The sequence below is a fragment of the Glycine max genome, chromosome 18, assembly GCF_000004515.6.
Source record: "Glycine max cultivar Williams 82 chromosome 18, Glycine_max_v4.0, whole genome shotgun sequence".
NCBI classification, from domain to species: Eukaryota; Viridiplantae; Streptophyta; class Magnoliopsida; order Fabales; family Fabaceae; genus Glycine; species Glycine max.
The window spans coordinates 6303046-6316379 of record NC_038254.2 but is presented as its reverse complement, the minus strand read 5'-3'; the positions used below and the strand labels follow the sequence as shown (position 1 = coordinate 6316379).

Here is a 13334-nt window from a genome sequence, read left to right as displayed (position 1 = left end):
ATGAGGACCACTGCTGTGGAACTGAAAATGAATGAGCTTGTACTGGCACACTGCTTCTTACATGATGAAGAATCAGCTGTAGAGCAAATGTCTTGGTCAATGCTTGACATGCCAGTATCTTTGTTATGATTTTGAGAGTTATCCTTGTTCTTCCCCTCCTCTACCATATGTTTTGGCCTCTTCCGCCTAGGTGGTTCTGTTTTGGAATCCTGAAGTGCTGGCACCTTTTGATCATTAGCTGAAATAGTAGCTGATGGAGCCTTTCCCGGAACCACAACTTTTCGAGTGTCCAAATTTTCAACAGTGTTAGAGTTGTCTACAACAACTTCATCCCTTGGTTCAGAGTCAGCTGCTTCAGATTCCCACATCTTGAATATAGCTTCAGTGAGTCTTTCTCTGGCCAAATCTATATCAATTATTGGCTTGGGATAACTCCTGCTGCTCTAAGCACAGGAAGCGGTGCGTCCGAAGGATGATGGATCCACTCGGTTGACATTCTTGCCATCTCAGGTAGCCATTGCCTCACATATCCCCCTTCTGGATCAAATTGAACCCCTTTAATTTGTCACCAAAATTAGAGATGTGAGACTGCTAACTTTTATTTTGATTATATTTTCAGAATTCTATTCCGGTGAACGACTCTAATGTGTTGGAGATAAGAAAGACCAAGGGGGTGAAGATTTTGAGGCGTAATTCTGCTCTAGGAGCTGCGAGTAGTGGTGGCTCTGTGGCATAATTCAAGCACTAGAGTTTGGACCTACCGTGAGATGGAGATAGTTGAAGTGGATGTTGCCCTGTCTCATGCGTCTGTTCTTGAAGAGTCTCAGCTAATGAGACAGAATATGGAAGAGTGAAACTGAGAACTGCAACAGGCTTAAAAGAACGCAACGATGGCCAGCCAAGCAACGAAGTCGTTTGAGAATGTCATGAGCCATGGAATGTGGAGGGCTATGCATTGTATTCTGGGGATGCTGTCATTGTTTCAAGAGGATAATTTGTGGTCTGAGCAGAAGATTATTGGTGATATAATGTTGAAAGTTGGCCATGTGTTCTCCTCTCCAGTTTGATTAATAATGTAATGGAAATTGCAGAAAACGAAAAGGGAGGCTTCCGGTTAGAGATGAAACCTTTCATTCGATGATGAGGGAAGCTGCTTCCACTGCCAAGTGCTTGTGTGTTTATGAAGGCTTTGGTTTTGAAATTGATGTCCAGAAGTCTTTGCCTGAAACAGTTATGGGTGATGAGGCAAGGGCTTTTCAAGAAATTTTACACATGATTGGCTATTTATTGAACATGAATGACAAAGGGACTCTCAATTTTTGAGTTTTTCTTGAAAGTGATGGTGGAGACAGGGATGATAAAAATATTGGAATCTGGAGATCAAGCAGTACAAATGAGTATGTACATATAAAATTTGATTTTCAGATTACTCAAGAGTTCTCAGCCAGATGAAGCAATTTCAACAATACATTATACTGGTAGGAGGCAGTACTACAACAATGAAACTAAGGAGGGGCTGAGCTTCAGCATGTGCAGAAAAGTTGGTACAGGTAGATGCATCATTATCTATATCTAATTTCTGTATCATCATCATCTATTTGATTATAGTCAGATGTATAATTTCCCTGTTAACTTTTTAGCAGTAACTTATAAAGGACACATTCCTCCTCCTCTCTAGTGAATTTATGCGGTCATCCATTAACTGTATAAATTGATAGCAGTTAGCTTTAGACCTTAGAATTACATTGGTTAAACGAATCATTTGATCCTTATTGGCAACACTCATTTATGAATCAGTTCCTGTATGAAAAAAATTGAAGTTATAGTCCATATACGCTCTTATTACTTGTTAGTACACATTGGCCCTGCTTTTACTATGTTTCTTAAGTTTTAGTCCCTATATGCCCTTATAGCTTTATAGAGACTAAAACTTAAGCTTTTTGCATACAAGGACTGATTCTTAAGTGAGTGTCACCTATAAGGACCAAATGGTTTGTTTAACTCACTACATTTTATGCTTATAGGATGATGTTTGGTTTGACAAATTTGATTGCTGATCTGAATTTTCAGAATTATCCAATGTGGAATTGTTTATGATGTTTGAAATGGGTGGTGAAACTATCATAACAAGTTAGATTGGGTGATATTGCTGACAGATCAGATTTAATAATAATTGGGAAGCTTTCTATTTAGTCAATGCCTCAACAAATCTTGTGCTCGGTTATGTTCAAACCAATATGCATATTATCATGTTGCTTGTGTGTTACAAAACACAATTTTGCTTTTGAAAGTTTGCTTGCCTCTTGTCAGATTCTGCTTTTAGCTCTAATGGGGGTGGGGGGAATAATTCTGGGGATATCGAGTTGAATTCCAGTTCTAAAACGGCTATTGACATCTGCTGTTTCACTTCAATGATTTTTGGTGCCTATACAACCTTTTTTTCTAGAGATGAATTTGAGATTCGATGCATCAAACTTGAACCAACAAGAAATAAAATACCACAACCTTTTCACCTTCTACATGCCTCAAAAATTTTGGTTATCACCTTAGCATTTGGAAGTTATATATAGAGCATGGTGCTCAGTAGTGGAATCATTGTTCCTTGCTTTTCATGTTTGCATTAAGCTTAATTTGGCTCATATGTTGCTGAATAATTGTGGCACCCTAGGATGCTCAAAGGGGATCATCTACTCCAAATTGATCATTGATAACTGCTAAATATGAGTTATTTTGATAATAAAAATATATTGAAAATATCTTTAAAAATATTTATTTAGCAGTTAAATATTAAGATTTGATGTTTTTTTTATTTATGGCTTGCAGATATGAAAAAGAGAGATTAAAAGAGAAAAAGAGAAAAAGATCGTAAAAATATCCAAAATATCAGGAAATCTCAAGAAGATATGATTACAAGCAAAACAAATCCAAAAGATATCAAAAAGGAAGAACCCCTCTCCTAGGGTTTCATTTACTCATTTTCTTTCTTTCACCCCTCTTACCCCAGTTCTTATACCCCAAAGTCCTCAATGACCATGAGTGGCTAAACCCTTAGTTAGGGCCTGACAGGCTTAAAAGTCAAGCAATGTATGATGTACTATTCATCAATGCAAAGGTGTTTTCTATTCTATTATATTTTATGCTTTTATCTTGCATTATTCATCTTTATAAGGGGTTAGTTCCTCAGGGAGAGGGTAACTTCTAAATAAAATTTAAAGAAGGTATGCATACATTGGTTATAGGGATTAGACGCTCGAGAGAGAGTAACTTCTAATAGAACAAATAGAAATAAGAAAATCATTGCTAGGAATAGAATGATAAATAAAATAGGTTTATCATCCTGAGGAATGAGGGGCAAGTAATTGAACAGATGTGGGTAGAACAGAGTCACCTAAATTGATAAAAAAAAAAATCATAAACTCATACATCCTAGCAAACAAGGCAGACCCCAACCTTATCAAATCTTGATTTTATTTCTTTTATCTTCTATTTTTATCTTTTTACTTTTCTTATCTTATCTTTTATATTTTATTTTCTCTTATCTTTATCATATCTTAATTTAAATATTTTATCTTCTATTTTGATCCTTAAATCTTTTATATGTTCTTTTACATCTTTATCTTATCTCCTATATTTTTTATTCTTTATTTTAAATTATTTATCTATTACTTTTAAATTAGGTTTGCATTAATCTAATTACAAATAAAGTCTGTGGATTCGACACTTGGATTTTTGAGTACTTTATTACTTGTGACAATTTGATACACTTGTCAATGAATTAACAACCATGCACTAATCTATCACTTTTGCTGCCATTTTTTTCTTTAAAATTTTATGAAGTAATATGATAACTTCAACTTTAGTGAAATTATTTGTTAGTTTTTTTTGTTCTACCAATTCATTCGGAAAGTGTAACTATGGGCAATCTGTTAATACGGAATTGTTGATTACTTATATTTGACACAATTTTGCACATATTTCTCTCCTTACTGGCGAGATTCATCTAAGAGTTGGCATGATGTTTATGTCATAATCCAACTCAAGTCATGATGTCCTTGGAAATTATTACCTTTTTTTAATTTGTAAGATCATCCAATTAGTTATAGAATTTTCCTACCATAAACTAGACTAGAAAAAAATTCTATTTTTCTTTCATTGGTTGGATTAAGTGACCAATAAGAAGGTTCATGCATTTTGGGGTTAAGTGGGTGAATAGCTCTAGCAAAATGCTGAAGTGTTTTGCCCCAAACCCAAATTTCTTTCTGTGAACTTGCCTATCTGCTAATTTGTTCAGCAAATGAACCTTATGTAATATTTTTTAATTCATCATTGTATGATTGTTTTCGTAACTCTGATTTTACAATGTGGAATAATATGTAGATGATGCAAGGTAATATATGGATATCTCCGAACACCCTTGGTTTGGTGCAAGGCATGACACTTCTCAAGTTTCAGATAAGACCATCTCTTGAAAAATCCATATTTGCACCTAAAGATTATTCGAGTTCACAGTTCAGAGGCCTTAAGGTTGTGTTAGCCAAGGATGATGGTATAAACAGGACCGTGACCAAGAAGCTACTTGAGAAGCTTGGTTTTCATGTAATTGTTGTTTCATCAGGATTTGAGTGCCTGAGTGCTATCAGTGGTGCTGGTAACTCATTCAGAATTATCTTGTTGGATCTTCATGTGACACCCTTTACCCCGACATATATATAAAAAATAAAATATATTGGTAAACAAAATCACATGGGTAGAAGGTTCACATTCACTTCAATTACCAAATAAACTCATTAAAAATATATTCGGCTCAAAATAAGGCCGTCAAAATTTACAAAAATATTTTTTTAAATCAGTGAGGTGAAATAAAATAGACTAACATCATAAAATTAACATAAAAACTTATATCCCAATGACACATCTTATCAGAGCGTTGTGTCCTGACGTCCTTCAGCACAATATTCCTTAAAGCAGTTCACCTAGTCATCTGCTCCCCCGAACACAAAGTTCAAGATCATCACAGGATCCAAACACAAACAACAAACTGGGAGTGAGTTATCACATTCCTAACTAATAGAGAAACAAGACAACTAGATATACATATCATATAAACCAAATAAAACTTATTTACATGTAATTCACGTAATTCCACCACTTTGTCATTCAAAGTTCACTTTTCATCCATCAATCACACTTTTCAATCATCAATCACATTACACAAGAATCACACACTCTGATCAAGACATAATAACACCTCAATTTCATAATAAACAATTAGCAAGCGCATGAGACAATTATGCTAAGACTCAAGCCTACATGCAATGTGGTACCATGTCAGTGAAAAACCACCCTGGGGCGCTTAGGAGTACATAACAAGACACACCACACAATGAGTTTGTCAGGTCACTCTCACTAAGTAAAATCATAGGCAGACTAGTCAGGGTCACGATGTTTTGCGAGAATGCTCCAATCATATGTGATCAGCATAGATTTAAAGGAGCACTCAAACCCGGTGACCCCCAAGGCCTACACTCCGGAGAGTCCGTCAAGGCCTCTCCCTCCTGATTCAGGTCCAACCCCTAAAATCATTTTAGCACACAGACATTGCTAGTGAATTATACAATATCCACGACCTCACACTCGTGTCTTAAACACGTACAACATATTGCGCTACAATTTAACACTGGTTCCTAAATAGGAACCTACACTTTGTCTTTAACACTGGTTCCTAAATAGGAAACCTACACTTTCTCTTTAACACTGCGCATTTACACTTTTCTCAAGATAACACTGGTCGAGTTATTGTACAATTCACAGCTTACAACATAAATAATGTCACATCAAGAGTTAATCACACACTTATTCACAACCAAAACTCATTCACAATTTCACATCTCATAATGTCACAATCCACCATCACATGTTTTCACGTATCTCACAATTCAACACCTATTCTATTTTACACTTTTACTCAATCTCAATAACAATATTATAATCTCAAGGCAACATATTATTCCACAATTCATCACATATTTCATTTATAAGCACTGGTCATGAATTATACAATAACACGACCTCACACTCATGTTTCAAACATGTTTAACACAATTGCGCTACAATTTAACACTGGTTCCTAATTAGGAACCTACACTTTCTCTTTAACACTACGCATAAACACTGGTCGGGTTATCGTATAATTCATAGCTCACGATATAATTAATGTAACATCAAGTGTTAAACACATCCACTTATTTACAATCGAATATCATGTCCACACTTTAATATCTCATAACATCACATCAACCATCTCATAACATTCCTAATGATATTCATAAGGTACAACATACACATGTTCATCAAATTTAACCATAATATTCTCAAACTCCAACACTTAATAATTTTTGGAATCATACTATAACACTCTACAATATTATTTACATAAATTATTAATATAAATAACTACCTCTATATATATATATAAACTAGCATACATCACATTGAATCACAAATTACAAAGTAAGCTTTCAATGCACAAATTCTAAATAATTATATGAACACTTTGGTCAATTTTAATTATGATATTAATTTTTTTTAAAATTATATATAAAAACCTAATCAACAAGAAAAAGAAAAAATACAAAATCAATATCTCTCTAAATTTCTCCTTTATTTCATCAATTCATATTAATTAGAAAAAGTACTCGATTTATAGGGTTCACGCTCAACACAATAGCATATCAATTTCACAACAATTAGTTTGTCAAACATATATAATTCACTGTAATAATTATAAGGATAAAATAAAAATTACAAAACACCTCAAAACCCATTCCAATTGATATCTCTAAGGATCCCTACACATGTTCTCACTAATTCTCAATTGTGAATAACTTATCCCTTACCTCTGAGCGGACTCACGTGTCTTCAGCCAGCAATAGCAGCATATCTAGCAGTTCCTTGAGATTCCTTCAGTTATTCCTCCGACTGCTCCGATTGAATTCCCAAACGTCAGAGAGACGGAGAAGAGATTGAAACTTCTACTTGTACTGTCTTCATGCGATTCTTTTTTCTCCCACCACGAATACTATCTCGCAAATCCCAACGGTGGAAGGGTGAGAAATTGAATTTCGAACAATATATCCAAATTTCATGAAAATCCAACGGTTAACGAAATCGGGATCATAGTTTTACCGAGACAGTTTTGGATTTCTGCGGGAAAATTTAAAGGCTATAATGCGAATGGTTTTCCTATAAGCTCAGAAATGATTTTGAAATTCCCAACGGTGAGAATTCTCGGAATTGGGTTGTGAACCTGATTTTTAAATTTCACAACGATCCAACGGTGAAAGAGTCCGAGATCGTCATTTTTCTGAGACAGGTTAGGTGGCCTGCGGGAAAAAGAGAGGGTTTTGGGAAAAGAGAGAAGAAACAACATTGTGAGGCAAAGGAGTCAGTCTGAAAACTGACCTAGCATGTTGTTATTTATAGCTAAGGACATTTGCGACTTATTGTTTACTCTAATTATTTATTTATTATTTTATAAAAACAAACTTTATTTTATTCTCTATCAAACAAATAAATAAAATACCCTTTTTATTTTCTCTAAAATCATTATTTTAATTAATAATTATATCTCCTTATTTATTTATTTATAAAATCTCATCATTTTTTTAAACTCTATTTATTTATAAATAACAATCCTTTTTAATTTAGTTTACGAAAATTGGGATGTTACACTTCACATGCCTGAAATGGATGGCTTTGAAGTGGTAAAGAGAATCCGGAAGTTCCATAGCCATAGTTGGCCCTTGATTATAGCTCTTATAGCAGTGCAGATGAACATGTGAGGGAGAAGAAATGCCTACTTGCAAGAATGAATGGATTGATCCAAAAACCTATCGTACTTCATCAGATTGTAAAAAATTTAAAGGGTTTTCTAGATTATTAATTATAAGAAACCAATAGAATCTTGAAATCTATGATTCTCACAAATAATAAATAAACCAATAATGCGTACCTTTCTCCATAGTGAGTATTCTCTCCGGTGTACTTTGATTTCCTTGGAAGAGGAGAGAAACAAGATTTCACTCCCTTGATTGTAGCTTTGTTTCAATTTAGTTTGATTTTTCTTAGCCAAATAGCTTCATTTGATGCCAAGACATTTTCTATTTCAAGAGTGTCTCAGTGCAATAATACACACTTCCTTACATTCTTTTCTCTTTCATCTCTATCTAATTCTCTAAAACTATCAACTATCAACTATCATCTAACCAACTACCAACACTAAGCTTGATGAGTGTCAATTATCTCTGTTGATGAAGTCAACTTAGAGAAATCCTCTGCCTGAGAGGATTTTTATGCTTCAAACCATCCCTTCTTTTTAACTAACCACAAATCAATCTTAAGCTTCTTGTTCTGGATCATCCCACATTTCAGCTGATGATGCATAACCTAATGCAAGACATGGGTAGGGATGCTGTTTCTCCATAATTAAGAACCTAATCAAAGAAGGTTGGGGTTTTGTGAAGATATTCTCGAACTACCAGTTCAAGATGTACAAGGACCATAACTGTTTTCTTAAATTTTGTTGTTTTGGCAACATAACATTTATGCCATTAATTTTCATTACGCAGTTAAACATATTGTTTGTGTTTCATAAAATTACAATTACTTCTTCTTGTATAGTCCCTCCCCCTAAATAAATGTATATTGCATTTTAATCTATTTTAATATAAATGAGTTTATTAATAATGATGAACAAGCTATAAACAAACTTTTCAAACATACATTTTTTCCTTTCAACTCCTAAGATCACTTAGTTTTAAACATCATTGGTTTTTAAATTTCAATTGATGAGATGATGATAACACTTATATTACTATTGTCGGAACTTTATTTAAAATATTTAATTTATTTTTTGAAGTTCCATAATTAATAATAGAAATTTAAAACTAAAGATTAGGTAGCCACACACCTAAAAATGCTCTTGTAAAATTACAATACATTAAATAAAAATAAAAATAACAGTAAAAAACTTTCAAGGGGATTCTAAAAATAAAAATAAAAGTAAAAAACTTTCAAGGAAATTCCATTGTTCCTTTTGAGAGATTCAAGGTCCACTGCCTTGATACTCAGAAAGAACAGAACACTAGTGCAACCCATTTGAACTTTTTTATTAGTGGGCAGAGGTTAGGATACTTGGACACTTGACAAATTTGATACCCTCACAAATTTGTCAAAGTATCCAAGTGTACTGGGTCCCACCAATAAAACACTTTCCCATACCCCAGCCGAATTTTACCTGGACAAATTAGTACATGGAGTCTAAGTTGGTACTTGAACCAACACTCAACGAGCCATAGTGTCACCTCAAAATTAAATTTCACTCATCGAGCCATACTGTTTTTCTTCTCTCAAGCTTCATAAGCCCACCCATCCCTCCCACAAAGGCTCAAACTTGCTCTCTATCTAGACAATATTTTCTTCTCTCAAGTCTCAACCATCCTTCTGATCAACACCCACAATGGAAAACGGCAAAGGCTTGTACGTTATTCTGTTTACTTTGCTGTTAGGTTCAGTTCAAATTAAGTATACAGAGGCAGTGACCAATCCCTTCCTATCAACTCCAACCATGTCCATTTTCGTCGCTTCTATCACTTGTCATGGCCTGACATCCATGGCAGACACGAACTTGCAAGGTCAGTCATAATATTCCACCGGTCAGGAATAGTTGGATGTGAGGTACTCATGTGGGTTCTTCTCGCTGACATTTTGTGGTACTGTATGGTCAACATGCTTGCTTCACTCGTTGCTTTCTTATGCTTCTTCAATCACATTCCTAACATCTTTGCTGATCATGAGATGCCAATTATAGAAATGCAGCAGCAGGAAGAAGAGGTGTAGTATTATTTGTAAGAAAAGGCTGCTGTATGTGTGCTTGTGTGCGTCATGTTTTGGTTCGTGTGTGACCCATCCAATAAATAAGTTGTGATGTTATTATTAGCTTTGCTCGTGGGTAGTTTTCTTTATATATATGTATTTATATTCTGAAAAGTTTGGATAGTTTATACTGACTTTTAGATTAAAACCTTGTTATTGAAGTATAATTAATTGGCCTGTCATTAATTGGCCTTGTTATTTAAGGCTATTAATTAATAATAAAGTATATATATACTCCTATTAGTTGAGGTCTGTCATTAATTGGCCTAATAACAAAAGAATGTATAATTATGTTTTTGGTAACAGATGATGATCCATAGTGAAACATCCTTCTTTAGGATTGAATAGATTTCTGGCTAAAGTTCAGAAAAACAAATCACAAATATAGTAATGGCTGAAACAAGTGATGAATTGATCCAAATTAAAGTGAGTTGAGGAAAAAGTGAAAAGACTTAAACATAATATAAAAATATGGATTCCGGAAGTCTTTGGCAAAATTGACCAGCAAATAGAGAGGAAAGAGGAGGAAGTGAATGTGTTAGTGATTATCTGAGGAAGGTAATTCAGCAGTGGCTGGACAAAGGATTTGTTAAAGGAGATTTCAATTCCAGGTATTTTCACTCTTGCTTGAGGGCTAGAACATGCCGGAATCAGCTGTTATCAGTTAATTCCCTTTTCTTATGAGAAAATCAAGGTGGATGTATGGAACTAAAAGTCCATCCAATTTTGTTTCTAATCGTGGTTGAGAGTCTATTTGAATTATTTATAAATGGTAAACAGTTTGGGTCTTATAGAAGTCTTAATCTTGGCATTGAGAATGATTTCTCCATTTTACAATTGAGATCGTCGAGGCTGATCTCCAGGAAGAGGTGGTGGATTCTTCAACGATGGTTCTCTTGGTGGTGCACTTGAATGTCGTTGCAGCCATTAGAGAAAAGGGGAAATTCAAATGTCAAATTCTAGGGTTCAAAGTAAAGAAAATGATATTTTTTGGGGAAAAAATAGCAAAAATATGAAAGGGGAGTCTGCATTGCAATAAGGAAAGTGCATTTAGCAAAGGCCGTGTTTTTCGACGTAAGTTTAAGAATTTCCCCTTGCTTATTTTTTTTTATGTATTTCTAAATTCATACAAATTGTTGTTTATTGATTTTAGGATTTATATTATCAAATTCTAATCAGTTATCTTATTATATTTAATTGTTTTCCTTGTTTATCATAGAAATAAAATTCATTATCATGATAGATTTTTTCTTAATTAATTATTTTTCATATACATTTAACTAGTGCACTAAATCACTAGGTGTTTGGGATTAAAGTATAATAAATAATTTTTTAATTAGTTATTATGATAATCTTAACTATTTAATCAAACAATAAATATGAAAATAAAATAAAAGACAATACTTTATAAAAATTGAAATTCATAATTTGATATTTTAATTTATATAAATGTTTTTTAAAGAAACAAATAGAATTTATTTTTTATAAAAACAAAAAAAAATATTCTTTTAAACATAACAGTTCAAGCACATTAAAAAACAAAACAATAATTACTTATTCTATTAAAATAAAACGTTTACTTCAACAAGTGAGTCTTTGCCACAAGGAGTGTAAAAGGGAATCCTAAAGACATGAAAAGGGGGAAGTATTATTACAACAACCAAACATGTAATAATATCTACATCATCTTTAAACCAGAAACACGACTCAGCCTATTTATATATCCATGAAACTATAGACTATCATACAAATGTTACACCTGAGCTTCTTGCGACTGCAGTTCCGTGTTGGACATGAGATCATCAGCATTCGAAGGTGTAGCAGATAGCAGCTGAGTGACATAGTTGAAGAAGCGGAAGGAGGCTACAAGTAAAAGAAGGAGGTTGATTACGTAGTACCACATGACCTGAGCCACGATAATCCACAGTAGTGTCTGACACCCAACTACCCCTGACACGTGGAATGTTAGGGTTGTAGTTTGGTGGGTCATGTCGGCCGTGGATGCAAGGACATGGGAAATCATAGCAGTGAGAAAAAGCAAGATGGTTGGAGTTGAATGCTGGAAGGGATTGGTGTTGTCGGAGACTCCATACTTTATTCCAATACAAGTTAACTCTAAGGCCATCAGAACAAGGTATGCTTTGTGGCTATTCATAGTAAAGATGTATATGATATGAGAGTTAAAGAAAGAAAGAAAGAATTATACAAAGAGGGAATGAGCTTGTTTCTAAGTCCATGCGAATAAGTTTGGCATAGACTTATATAGGCATTGAACAGGGATGACTACTGCAGGTTAAAAAGAAAGCATGCAACATGATGACGAAAGAAGAAAGTATTTAATAGTAGGAAATGGGAGAAAGGAAGCCATGCATACCGACTGTCTTTAGAGTCTGCCTGCCCGTCTGCAACAACGTGGGCGGGGTCCCTTTTTTGCAAACACTTTTTAATTTGGATCATTCGATGTATCTAAATTCTAAACAGATGAGATTAAAAGTTAAATAATCATGTCCAAAGTGAACCAAAATGTGGTGGGACGATGGTTTAAAATGGGTGGGAATTAAAAATATAACAAAAGTTGAAAAAAAAGAACCCTGCAGCATTATTCCACAACACAAACACAACGTTTACAGCACCCATTGAATATGTTGACGTATTGAAGATTGAGTCAATCAACTTTTGAGATTGATTCATTTCAGAATCACCTGCCAATAATAATATTCTAATTTCTATGGTCCACGATTCTCGTTCAACAAACTCATGCTTTGTATGTGTGTTCCTCGCGCCTATACGAGAGTGAGGCCTGGCGCCAATCTACTTTCCACACTTGTTAATAAATTTTATTTGTTGATGTGACCGGCCTATCCATCACTACGCATACATACGTACATACATATATTATTTTTCTATTTTATGTGAAAAAAATCATCCCAAAATCTTTTATAGACAAATGCAAATAATTATCATAAGTATTTCAATTCTAATAATAGTGGATTTTTTTAATATTCTTTTATTGATACATAACCAATTAGAATAACAAAATATTATCCCATCAAATAAAATTGGTTCCAAAACCACACAATGTTATTCAACTTAGATTAAAAATTAAAATTTCAGTTTCACGATACAATTTACTTTGAGATTTCTCCTAAACAAACTCATCCAGCGTATTTTTTGGCCTCACTCTCATTTTTCATGGGACTAAAAGTCATAAAATTCACTTTTTTTTCTCTCACTAATGTCTCTCGACGTCTTCTTTGCCCACACGTGTGTTTAAGTGACTTGAATTGCTTTTTTTTATTATTATTTTTTTCTAAATTAGGTTACACTAATTTATTTATAATATATGATCATTTTGTATCTTATTCTTATGTGATTCCTAATTAATATTCAAATTTTGTATT

At 33.8% G+C, this 13334-nt stretch overlaps 1 protein-coding gene and 1 pseudogene across 1 annotated transcript; both read left to right on the top strand.

Annotated features, from left to right (window-relative positions):
* Positions 1-1537, top strand: LOC102670066 (protein EIN4-like; annotated as a pseudogene).
* Position 1538: 1 nt separating this feature from the next.
* Positions 1539-4713, top strand: LOC121172714 (protein EIN4-like; the record flags this gene model as incomplete). The annotated part of the gene is made up of 2 exons (XM_041011960.1): positions 1539-1550; positions 4378-4713. Coding segments are annotated over 2 exons (348 nt in total), but the record flags the coding sequence as incomplete, so codon positions are not given.
* Between the last annotated feature and the right edge of the window lie 8621 nt (positions 4714-13334).